General features: G+C 37.2%; 1 protein-coding gene across 3 annotated transcripts in view; it reads left to right on the forward strand.

Annotated features, from left to right (window-relative positions):
- Positions 1-10,187: 10,187 nt before the first annotated feature.
- The window catches only part of RRAGB (Ras related GTP binding B), a 50,792-nt gene continuing 48,008 nt past the window's right edge, over positions 10,188-12,971 (forward strand). The window contains exons 1-2 of one of the 3 annotated variants that reach the window (XM_065900408.1): positions 10,188-10,251; positions 11,681-11,714. In XM_065900408.1, the coding sequence (XP_065756480.1) occupies positions 11,703-11,714 (12 nt within the window). In that variant the 5' untranslated portion in view covers positions 10,188-10,251; positions 11,681-11,702. Of the gene's footprint in view, positions 10,862-11,680; positions 11,715-12,971 lie in introns of all 3 variants that reach the window. The other 2 variants (XM_065900406.1, XM_065900407.1) reach the window with 2 other exon arrangements.

A 12,971-nucleotide genomic window follows, 5' to 3' on the forward strand; every position in this document is an offset into this window, starting at 1 on the left:
GTGTTTCTTCAGGTGCTTATTTCCTTATGAAATCTCCCATGTCACATAAAACATATTAAATTTCTTGTTTTTCCTTTGCTAGTCTGTAATTGTTAATTTAATATTCAGATCCAGCCATGGTCCCCGAGAGGGTTAAGGAAAACCTTTTCCTGTCTATATCAACATGTACTTGGATCTTGTTTTTTGATCCATTCTGAAAACCTGTGTCTTCTTGCTTGATTTATACCATCAACTTTTTTTTTCAAAGGCACAGAATGTATGCGATGTATCCTATTCATTATAAAATGTGAATATTCTCTTTTTTTAATTTATGTATTTTATTTACTTTATTTTTACCTGCATTGGGTCTTCATTGCTGTACGCGGGCTTTCTCTAGTTGCAGTGAGCGGGGCTACTCTTTGTTGTGGTGCTCGGGCTTCTCATTGTGGTGGCTTCTCTTGTTGCAGAGCAGGGGCTCTAGGCATGTGGGCTTCAGTAGCTGTGGTGTGCAGGCTCAGTAGTTGTGGCTCACGGGCTCTAGAGCACAGGCTCAGTAGTTGTAGTGAACAGGCTTAGTTGCTCCGTGGCATGTGGGATCTTCCCGGACCAGGGATCAAACCCGTGTCCCCTGCATTGGCACATGGATTCTTAACCACGGCGTCACCAGGGAAGCCCTATACCATCAACTTGAAAAGTGATTATTGATATACAGGATTAAGATCTATCATACTTTTTACTGTTTTCTACTTATTGTCCTTGTTCTTTTTTCCTATTTTTGTTTTCCACTCTTTTTCTGCCATTTGTGGTTTTAATTCATTACATGTTCTCTCCTTTCTTTGCATATTAAGTTTATTTCTTTTAAAATTTATTTTAGTGGTGACCTGGATTTTGCAATATACTTTTACAACTAATCCAATTTCACTTTTAAATAACACTATACTACTTCACGGTATAGTAGTACAAGTACCTTATAATAACAACATTCTCCTAATTCTTTTCTTCCATTCTTTGTCTCATTGCTGTTATTCATTTCTTTCATATATGTTATAGTCATCAAATATATTACTGCTATTATTATTTTGAAAAAAAATGCTATCTAGAAAATCAGTTAGCATAATGAAAATAAATTCTCACTTATTCTTTCTTTAATGTTCTTCCCTTCTTTATCTATATCTGAGTTCCTAAACTGTGATCATTTTGCTTCTCTTTGAAGATCTTCTTTTAACAATTCTTGCAAGGCAGATCTACTGGTCACAAATTTCCTCTGATTTTTGTTTGTCTCAAAAGTCTTTATTTCTCCTTCATTTTGAAGAATAATTTTGTAGGGTACAGAGTTCTAGGTTGGTGGGTTTGTTCTCTCAACATTTGAACTATTTCACTCCACTCTCTTCTTGCTTGCAGGTTTCTGAGGAGATGTGAGTTGTAATTCTTATCAGCTCTCTTCTATAGATAAGGTGTGTGTGTGGGGGTTGGCTTCTTTCAAGATTTTTTTCTTTATCCTTGAGTTTTATGTAATTTTAAAACGATATACTTAGGAGTAGTCTTTTTTTTTCTTTTCTTGGCCTTTATCCTGCTTGGTGTTCTTTGATCTTCCTGAATTTGTGAGTTGGTGTCTGACATGAAGTTAGGAAAAATTCTCAGTTGTTATTGCTTCAAATATTGCTTCCACTTCTTTTTCTTCTCCTTCCGATATTCCCATTATGCATATATTACCCCTTTTGTAGTTATCCCACAGTCCTTGGATATTATTGTTATTATTTTAGTCTATTGTTCTTTTTGCTTTTCAGCTTTGGAAGTTTCTTTTTACATATCCTCCAGGTAAGAGATTCTTTCCTCAGCCATGTCTACTCTACTAATGAGTGCAAACAAGGTGTTCTTCATTTCTGTTACAGTGCTTTTGCTCTCAAGCATTTTTTTATTCTTCATTAAAAATTTCCATCTCTTTGTTTAGATCATGTATCTGTTATTGCATATTATCTATTTTTCCATTAGAGCTCTTAGTATATTACTCACAGTTATTTTAAATTCACAGTTGAGTAGTTCAAAAATTTCCCTCAGGTAGGCAAGGCACTGATAAAACTCCAGTAGGTTATGCTCTAGTAAAATAGATTCTCCTGATGAGAGGCCTTGTTAAAAAGAACAGAAAGTTCTAGTTTATTTCAAAATGGTTACTTTTCCTCTCCCACTGCCAGTAGCAGGAGATATTCACTGTGAGGACTTGGTAGAACTCCTGGGGATAAAACTCACAAAAGTGTGGAGCCTCCCACTATGACTAGGCTGTTCTGGAGTTTTTAACTTTCAGATTTGTCCACACTGAGCCTCCAGCAAATTGTCAATTACAATTCAGGTTTATCTACCCTGGTGGCAATTCCCACAGAGGTCTCTGTGTGTGTTTCTGCTCTGGAGAGTTATCATTCTCTGTATCCATCCATCTCTCTCTACAATTTTAATGGAAGCAGTTTGCCCTGTGACTTCATTGTCTCTGATGAATCCAAGAAGTCTTGTTGGTTTTTCAGTTTGCTCAACTTTTTACTTGTTGCTAGTATTGTGTAGCTACTCATAAGCTCCTTACATGCTGGGCAGGAAACCAGAAGCCCTTCCATTAGACTTTCATTCATCAAATACTTAAGTCTAGTTAACTGAAAGATTATTTCCTGATATTTCAAGCAAAGGAGTTGGAATGCAGAAGAAAGAGCTGCCCACAGGATGTAGGAATAAGCTCATGGGACTCTGGGCAGTAACAGCGAGCTATGGGAACAGAGGAAGAAAGGAAGGGTGGAGGAGAAGAAAGGCTGGGATGTTATGAGGGACACTCTGGAATTGGAGACCCATGGGTGTGGTTGAGGATAAGGTAACTAGAATGAATTTAGGGAATAAAAGGAAACACATCTTATTAGATCTTAGGGGCTCTATATTACTTTTTCTTGCTGAGATGGATGGTTAAAAAAATATGGGGTGGTATCTGGACAGATGGAATACTGATATGTTTGTATGTGTGTGTATCAGTGTGTATGAGTATAGTGAAGTTGAGGTGTTAGATATAAGCATCCGACAGGCAGTGGTACCTGAGATAAAGGGATGTTTGTATCTCTAGTGTCTAACACAGTTCCTGGCACTGTTCAATAAATATTTGTTACACAAACGCATGAATAAGTCCACGGAGCTTAATCAACACCTTTGGAAAAGAACCTATAATAAAAAGTTTAAAAATGAACTTGACATAAATAAAAAGTAACCTTCATCTCCTATCTATGTAAGACTCTTTAATGAAAATGTAAAAATAAGCACCAATGATACTTGGGTGAAAACCAGAATCTTAACTTCTAGACCGTATAGGAGTGCATTGTATCAACAGTCTTATTTATTCTCTGGAATCAACTCTTAATTTGGTTTAGTTCCTCAATCTTTTTCAAATCCCTTTCTTCCACTCCCATCCTCTTACCTCCATTCCTCGTCTTTCCTCTTCTCCTTTCTTCTCTCTTCCTTCCCTTTTGCCATCTCCCAACTTCTTCCCCTTTTCTTCTTCATTCCTTCTCCATTTCTTCACCTTTTACACATGGAACTTGAGGGAGGTAGTGAGAATGGGCAAAAGTGTGATGGTTTAGAGAAGGAAATGGAGACTAGCAACAGGGAGACAGTGACTTTCTATAAAAGAGTGGTTTAAGGGAGCAATGTGGCTGGTGAACCCTGGTGTTAGTAGGGGTTGAAGGATATATTGAAAGCTGCCTTTACATAACAAGCACATATTATTACATTGAATGCTATTTGAAGGGTGAGATGACTGATGAAGATTATTCCACCCACTCCAAACTCCTTTGAAACTGCTAATGTAGGAAAATCACTTATGAGGCTATTGCAATTATCCAGGGCAGATATTATAACAGCTGGAACAAAAACAGCAACAGTAAGTATAGGGAGGAGCATAGAGATTGTAGAAAATGGACTAATGAGAACTGCAGAAGTCTCAGCACATAACTCTGCCCAAACCCCTGCACCAAGAGACTTGCCAAGTCCCTAGGATGACCCCCAATTCCCCATTGACCCAACCCCTACCCCATTAAAAAGTCTGCTTGAGAAATCTCAGCACTGCAAGGAGAATTTACTGTTTGGTCCAGCCTGATGACAGGACCCTGACATACTTTTTTCAGAGCATTTACTCAAAAGAGCTTACAACTGTGAATATGTATCCGCTACAACTCAGAAGTGTCTTTCTCAAGGATCTGAGAGCCACTCCTTTGAAACGTAATCATCAGGAAGGATAGGTGAGGGAGATTAAGAGGTACAAACTTCCAGTTGCCAACAAATGAGTCATGGGTATGAAATGTACATTGTGGGGAATATAGTCAATAACTATGTAAAATCTTTGTATGGTGACATACAAAGATTTGTATGGACTTCCCATGGGGATCATTTAAAAATGCATAGAAATAACAAATTGCTATGTTGTGTAACAGAAACTAACATAGTGTTGTAGGTCAATTATACTTAAAAAACAGCAACCTAAATGTCCATTAATAGATGGATGGATAAAGAAGATGTGGTACATACATACAATGGAATATTACTCAGCCATTAAAAGGAATGAAATTGGGTCATTTGTAGAGACGTAGATGGACCTGGAGACTGTCTTACAGAGTGAAGTAAGTCAAAAAGAGAAAAACAAATATCGTATATTAATGCATGTATGTGGAATCTCGAAAAATGGCACAGATGAACTTATTTGCAAAGCAGAAATAGAGACACAGACGTAGAGAACAAACATATGGACACCAAGGGGGGAAAGGCAGGGCGGGATGAATCGGGAGATCAGGATTGACATATATACACTGCTATGTATAAAATTGATAACTAATGAGAACCTGCTTTATAGCACAGGGAACTCTACTCATTGTTCTGTGGTGACCTAGATGGGAAGGAAATCCAAAAAAGAGGGGATATATGTATACTATAGCTGATTCACTTCGCTGTACAGCAGAAACTAACACAACATTGTAAAGCAACTATACCCCAACAAATAAATAAATAAAGTAAGTAAGTCAACTGATTAGGAATGGTAATTACATCTGCAAAACTCCCTTCAGAGCAACAACTGAAGATTCGTTTGACTGGGAGAAGCTGTGTGTGTGTGCACGTGTGTGTACATAGCTACTGTCATTCTTCAAACCATTGCAAAAGAATATTTTTTGAACTGTCCTTTATTCCCCATCCAGGCACATACTAGAAAGAATTCTTGGGAGCATGGTTTAGCCTAGAGAAATTGACACACTGCAAAGTTATTATTGACCCTCAATTTGCGATGTGTCTCTCCTATCTATCCTGCATCTATCAATCTCCCTTCAGCTTCTGTTCTGAAGAGGATATACAGCCTCTTACTACCAAGTATATTTTGCTTCTTCCAGAGTACCAGCAATAGCAGGAATGTCATGAATTTGAAGGATAACAAGTGGTCAGAGATGGCATGGAGCATATTGTGCATAGTTCTCAGTAATAAACAAAACAGAAAATTTAACATTTCATTTTGAGTGGGATCTTATATCTTACCTCTCTAAATTTATTCCCTGCCATGCTTGTTGCTTACTGTCTTGATGCCAAACTGAAAGCACTTGTCTGTTTTCCACCTGTGGGGAGGCCTTTGCCCATTCTATTCCCCTGGCCTGGCATGCTAGCTACAGAATTTCACAGGACTTTCTCCATTGGTTCATTCAGGTCTGATCTATGATCACATCCTTGTTGGCCACTCTTTATGCCTTCATACTACTTCACTGTTATTTATTTCTAGAACTAATTACTACTTTAAATTTCATTATATGTTGGCTTACTTCATTATTTTCTGCTCTCCCTACTTCATTATTTTCTGCTCTCCCTCTACAATTAAAGCTCCTTGAAAGTGGGAGATGTCTCTCTTTAGTTCAACATTGTATGTCTAGCAGTCAGAACTTTACTTAGCACTGTCAGTAGAATGTGCTTCATTCTGAGGTTTAGCTTAAATGAATGAGTGATTGAAAGTTCTCAAACATTAATGGAAGAATCCCTAGGCATTTGTATATCTTAATATGGAATAGATAACTTAAAATTTTTCAATGAATATTATTTCACTAATGCTAATAAGACAATCAAAGGCAGTTTTTAATATTAAAAAAGATGTTTCACAGCTAATTATATTTTGAAAAGTTTTTTGAATATAGAATGATTATTTACTTATTAATGGGAATTTTTAGTATCCTAAATAGTAACTCTGAGTTGGAAAAATTCAGAGAGACCCAAGTTGGATCATAGTTCCATCACTTCTCAACTATGTGACTGTGAGCCTCAGGTTTTATTGTCTTTCAAGTGGAGATAATATTGGACACATATATTTTAATAAGGATTACATGAGGTCCATATACAGTAAATTCTCAATGAATGCTATCTATTCATTTCTTATCCATTGTAATATAGATAGATTTTCACACAGAAGTTACATATAATTTATTTAATAATTAGCATTTAGAACAGGCTGTCTATAAAATATGGATAACAGCATCCTTTCATTGCATTAAATATTTAATTTTAAATGATATGCCTAATTTTATTTTTCATTAAAACGTTTTGCATGGCACAACCACGAGAATGGCTAAATTAAAAGAAAGGTCAGATAAAAAACAAGTGTCACTGCCAAATATCAAGAATATGAAGCTAACTAGATATTCACCCAGAGGCAGTATGTCCCATCTTGCTGTGATACTCTAGGGTGACACCTGTTGTTATGGTATAAGTAATGGCATCTCCTTTCATTCTCAAAAGTATATTGGTTCGGCTTGTGAATTTTATTGTTGACTTATTTCGGCTTGTGAATTTTATTGTTGACTTAATTGAAATAAACAACATGAAGGTTGGGAAGAGAGACCTAACTATAGATATTTCAGAGATTAAAAAAAGATTAAAAGGATATTACAGACAATTGCATACTTGTGTATTAGAGAACTTAGATGAAATAGATTTATTCATTTTAAAGCAATATGTTAAAATTGACAACTGTATATATAAAACTTTATAAATGTAAAACCTATAACTATATATATATAATGTATATTATATATACACATATGTAATATATATAGTATATATATAAAATTTGAATAGTCTTAAAAATCATTAGAGAAGTTGAATGTGTTAAACATCTTCTAACAAAGAAAATACCTGAGATGGTAATATCCAAGAATAAATAATCCAATTTTAATATAATCCTCACAGAGAGAGAAAAAGAATCTCTCAATCTTCATGAGGCAAACATAACTTTAATAATAACATTAGATAAGGATAATCTAAAACAACAAAAAAAGAGAAAGTAAGAAAGCATCCTTACTTGAGAACATAGGTACACAATCCTAAACAAAATATTGGCAAAGCAAATATAAATATTTTTCTTCATAAAAAATCCAAAGGGGTGATCTAATGGACATATATAACATATAACTCCCCCCGAATAGAAGAATACACATTTTTGTCAATAACAAATTGCTTATCTCCAGTCTAAGTCTTTCCTCTTAGATAAAATCCACAAATTAAACTCTTCATTAGAGTGATCTGATTGGATAAAACTGTAAGCCCATCAAATTCAAAATTTCCATAACTGCATTTATCTGACGATAATTAATAAATCTTTCCCACATCCTCTTTTTTCCTACTTCAACCACTTCACCAAGCAAGAACTCTTGAAGTCATCATAAAATACTTCTATCCCTAGGCCAGAGACTTCCAATTGGTTACTGAGTCCTGCCAGGTCTATTGTTGACATGGCTCCATCTCCAGTGGTAATACCTCAGTAGGACCCTTGTTATTACCATGTAGACCAGCGTTCCCCAACCTTTTTGGCACCAGGGGTTGGGGACCCCTGATGTAGACCACTGCAGCTACCTTTGATGTCATCATCCTTTTTACCCATTTTACCCAGTCTTGAAACTCCTGCAGATTTACCTCTTTAATATGTGAATCTGATCATTGCTGTCTACTTAAAACCTTTTTGTGTTTTTCTATCCCCTTCAGTATTAAAATCTAATGTCAACAATATTTAGTGGGTTTCTGGCCCCTGACTTCTAGATATGTTACCATATTCCTATACACTATGCTCTACTAATACCAAATTACTTGCAACACCTAAAAAATAGCATATTAATTTATGTTTCTTTGCTTTTGCAAATACTCCTTCTTCTGCTTGTAATATTCTTTTTTCTTTCTTAAATGGTTGATCCATATTTTCTTCAAAGAAGCCAATCACAGGAATCATCTATTTTCGAGATTCTTCCCAACTATTTTTTACGTTTCTCATGAAACCTCCTTTCCCCCTTTTCCATTCCTACAGTACTTATCACACTATAGTTTAATTTTCTTTTTATTTATTTTTTCCTATCTAGACTGAAAGCTCCTTGAAAGAAGGGATCATTGCTTGATCCCTGTGTTCACAGTGCCTAGCATATGCACTCAATGAAGATTTGTTGAATAAGTGACAAATGAATATAAAGTAGAATATGAAAGCATATGTACTAGTATACATATGTACACTCAAAATTTTGAAAGTGATTCTGTTTTGACTAAATATGAGATAATTTTTCCTTTTAGTACCCTCCTTAGTTTATATTTTGAGAAATAATGTGTACATATGCAGTTCTTAAGGTAGAAAAATCATTAATATAAAAATTCACTGTTGAATGAGTTAAAAAAACAAACTCAGCAAAAGAGATCAGATTTGTGGTTACAGAGGCCAGGCGAGGCGGGAAGTGGGGGGAGGAGGAATTGGATGAAGGCTGTCAAAATGTACAAACTTCCAGTTATAAGATAAGTAAGTACTAAGGATGTAATGTACAACATGATAAATATAATTGACACTGCTGTCACACTTGAAAGTTGTTAAGAGAGTAAATTTTAAGAGTTCTCATCAAAAGAAAAAAATTTTTTTTCTGTTTCTTTAATTTGGTATCTATATGAGATGAAGGATGTTCACTAAACTTATTGTGATAATCATTTCACGGTGTATGTAAGTCAAATCATTATGCTGTACACCTTAAACTTATACAGTGCTGTGTGCCAATTACATCTCGATAAAACAGGAAGAAAAAAATAATAAAATGACTTCCTGGTTTGGGACTCAGGGTCTTTCACCACACAGGAAAAATTAGAACAGGAGCTGGTTTGGGGTCGGGTGGTAGAGAGGAGGAAGAAGATTTAGCAAGTGATAGGGCTAAGGTATCATGGTCAGAATACAATGAATTTTTCTTGAGGCATATCAGTTGTGGTAAGAAAGGATCATATAGGAGGGTAAATGGGGACGTCTGGGGGCAAGACAGCACCCCATTTTTGTCCAGTTTCCCTTTCCTTCCTTCTTTCCTTCCTTCTCTCCCTCCAGTCCTTCTTTCCTTTCTTTTCAAGGAATATGTACATGTGGTTTAAATACATAAATATATAAATATATATATGTGGTTTAAATATATATATATCACAAAAGAGAATAAGATGAAAAGCAACAGTCCCCTCACTTCCTATCTCCTGCCCCTCTCCAGAAGCAACCCCTTTAAACTACTTCAGCCGTTTTTTCTTGTAGTCTCCGTATCTAAATACAGTATGTATATGCCTACCAGTAGTCCTTCAATCATCAACTCTAGATTTTGTCTATTGACTTTTACTATGGTGTATGATAATTCATTTCCCTTTCAGTTTTAAAGTGGGGAGATAAGTAAGTCCTAAATTTCGTGATGAATCCCTGATTCCAGCAATAATTACCTTTATTGAGCACTACGTGAAAGACACAGCTGTTAATCACTTTGGATATATTAACTTATTTAATTACAAGCTCAGTTACAAGGACGGGGCTAGTAACAAAACCAGGAAAACAAAGATTTAAAAAACAGGGAGAAAAAAAGACAATGCTAGGCCTTCCCCACTGAAAAACGTTAAGGGTGAATGAAATAGCAGTTAGAAAAAAAAAAAAAAAAAAAAAGGACAGCTTTGAGGCACTAAAATTGCGACCGGCTCCTTTAATTCCCCGCGGCAGGCGGGGCGTGGCGCCAGGTGGCCTACAATGAATGCCCCTTCAAGCTGGCGGCGTCCTACCAAGCCTGTGGCTTTGTAAGAGCCCGGGCCACGTGACGGAGACAGGCGGCGCTCTGTCTCCGCGCAATCTCTATGGTATTCTTCTCAGCCCACCCGCCCCTAGGGAAGCGGCAGTCACGTGACAAGCTCCGGGTTTACGGCAGGTGTCCACGTGACCCTGGCCTGCAGTAGGGTGGCTGCGGTGAGGTACCTGCGCTCGTGAAGGGTGGGTGGTTAGGTCGTAGGCACCGCAACCTCCGGCGGACTCTCCCGAGCGGCCAGGCTCGGGAAAAACGAGCCGACTGAGGCATTCGTCGCTTAGTGCCTACGGCACGGGTCTGTTCTTTATGCCACCTCCGCCTTCCTCGTCCCCACCTCTTTTCGGGTGAAGTCCCCTTTGGGTTTCGAGACCTTGGGGCCTGAGGCCCAAACTCGAAACGAACCCCCCACCCATCCCTCTTTCCTTCTCATCCTCCATCTCTCCCTTTGCATCACCGAATCACTTAGCCGTTGAGCTGGCCAGCTCGGCGGTGCCTTGAGGCCAAGTTCGAGGCGGTAAAGGTAACGGTGGGGAAAGCAGCCCCCCAGTGGACAAAGGTGGAGGCAAGACTAGAGCAGGCCTAAGGGCCGCAGGCAAGGAGAATAGGTGGCTGAGGGGGTGAACAGGAAAAAAAAAAAAGAGAGTACTGCGGATTTAGAAGGGGCTGGAAAGGACTTGTTGCACAATGGAAGAATCTGACTCTGAGAAAAAGATGGAGAAAGAGAATCTGGGGACGAGAATGGATCCTCCCATAGGGGAACCGGAAGGATCGCTTGGGTGGGTGAAGGGTATTAAGTCAAACCTGGAAGGGAGGGGGCAGGGGGGACGTTCTAACTGAAGAGAGTATTGTGAATTAGAATACCCCACCTATGATAAATTCTTTCGATTTACCAGTAAGGTTGCTTTTGGTGATTGGATAAACTAGTAAGAGGTCTGGTTGCTAACTGGGGAGAAACAATCCTTAGGACAGGCCTGATATCACTCCGGGGAGGGGCAAGTGTTCTAATTGAGGAGGCAGTTCTGAATTGCTTTGAATTGTCAATAAAGGAGATTTTATGTCATCATGTTGACGATAAGAAGACTAGGAAGAGGGTTGGCTTTTCCTGGGCAGAGATCAGTGACTCGAGAGTGCTTTGCCAGTTTATACCTGAATTTGAGAATTTATATACTTTGTGCCTGTGATGAGTGAAATATGACTTGGAAGGACAGCTGAAGGACTTAAGATTTTTAGAAATATGCTGACTTTGAAAAACAGGATATTCAAATATGACAATATTGTTTGATTTATTAAAGCATTTGTAAATATTGCTTTGATAAATTTTTTAAGGTGATAAAAAATTGAATCTTGAATTTTAATGGCTCATTTATATTCCTAAATAAATCTTCCTAGGAGCTATTTCCTGAGCACATAATTAGGGGAGAGGGAGCATAAACCCAGTTTTATAATTTAGGAAAATGAGGGCCTCTACCTAACTGAGGTCCCCCACACAGTTGTACTCAGCTGTTGTACTAAATGCTCTTTTGCACCTCTACGTTAATTCCAATTTCTAAGGCAACTGGATCATGGAAACTCTGTCTTTTGGTTTATATCTGCAGGTGGGTGCTACCAAATACAGCCATGAAGAAAAAGGTAAGACATGTTAGGTACATCAAAAACATGAAGGTAAAGGTAAGAAGTTACTGTTCAGGAAGCATATTTGTGGTCATATCTGCCATCTTTCCTTGACTGTTGTAGGAACCTTCTACATGTTCTCCCTGACTCTTGTCCCCTTCTTTGCTGTCAGATTTAATTTTTCTAATACAGAAATCTAAGTAAGTCATTCACATACTTAAGAACTTTTTGTAACTTCCTGAAGCCCATAGAATACAATCCAAAAGATTTCATCTCATAGAATGCCCTTTAAAAATCTATTCCTGACTAAACCATCAGCCATACCTTTGCACCCTATCATAGCCATGCAGAATCTGTTTTTCTCCAAGTTTACAAATTAATTTGCATTTTGTGCAAGCCATACACACACACTACACAGGCCTCTGCTTGCACATTTATGTTGAACCCAACTCAAATGTTATCGCTATTGGGTTTCATGTGAGTTCCCCAAATGGAATTGAACACTCCTTCCCTTGTGCTCTTATGGTACTGTGCCTCACCTTGGGGTTTAAGAAGAATCGATAAGGGCACAGTTCTAGAGTAAGTTTCTGAATCTTTTGGGCTTTCAGTTTCTCCATTTATAAAATGGTGATAATAAGGTTACCTGTCTCATAGAATTATTATGAAGTTTTTAAACAAGCAAATGCAGATAGAGCACTTAGATTAGTACTTAATACAGTTAGCCTTGATAAGTCTTTCATAAGCTATTAAAGTAAGATTTCTTAAACAACAAAAGCTCATAAAAAAGAATGAAATATTGCCATTTGCAGCAATATGGATGGACCTAGAGAATGTTATGCTTGGTCAAGTCAGAGAAAGACAAATGCTATATGATATCACTTATATATGGAATCCAAAAAATAATACACATGAATCTATATACACAATAGAAACAGACTCACAGACATAGAAAACAAACTAGTGGTTACAAAGGGGAGAGAGACAAATTAGAGGTATGAGAGTAACAGACACAAACTACTATACACAAAATACATAAGCAACAAACATTTACTGTATAGCACAGGCAATTATATCCAATATCTTGTAATAACCTATAATGGAATATAATCTGCAAAAAGAATGAATCACTGTGCTGTATACCTGAAACTAACACAATGTTGTAAATCAACTATACTTCAATTAACAAAAAAAAGAAATACACTGTATTTAGCCTTAACTTTATCTGATAAGTCAGTTATATAACTTCAGTTTGCTGAGGAAATGTTCTTGATGATC

The sequence above is a fragment of the Phocoena phocoena genome, chromosome X (assembly GCF_963924675.1).
Source record: "Phocoena phocoena chromosome X, mPhoPho1.1, whole genome shotgun sequence".
Taxonomy (NCBI): domain Eukaryota; kingdom Metazoa; phylum Chordata; class Mammalia; order Artiodactyla; family Phocoenidae; genus Phocoena; species Phocoena phocoena.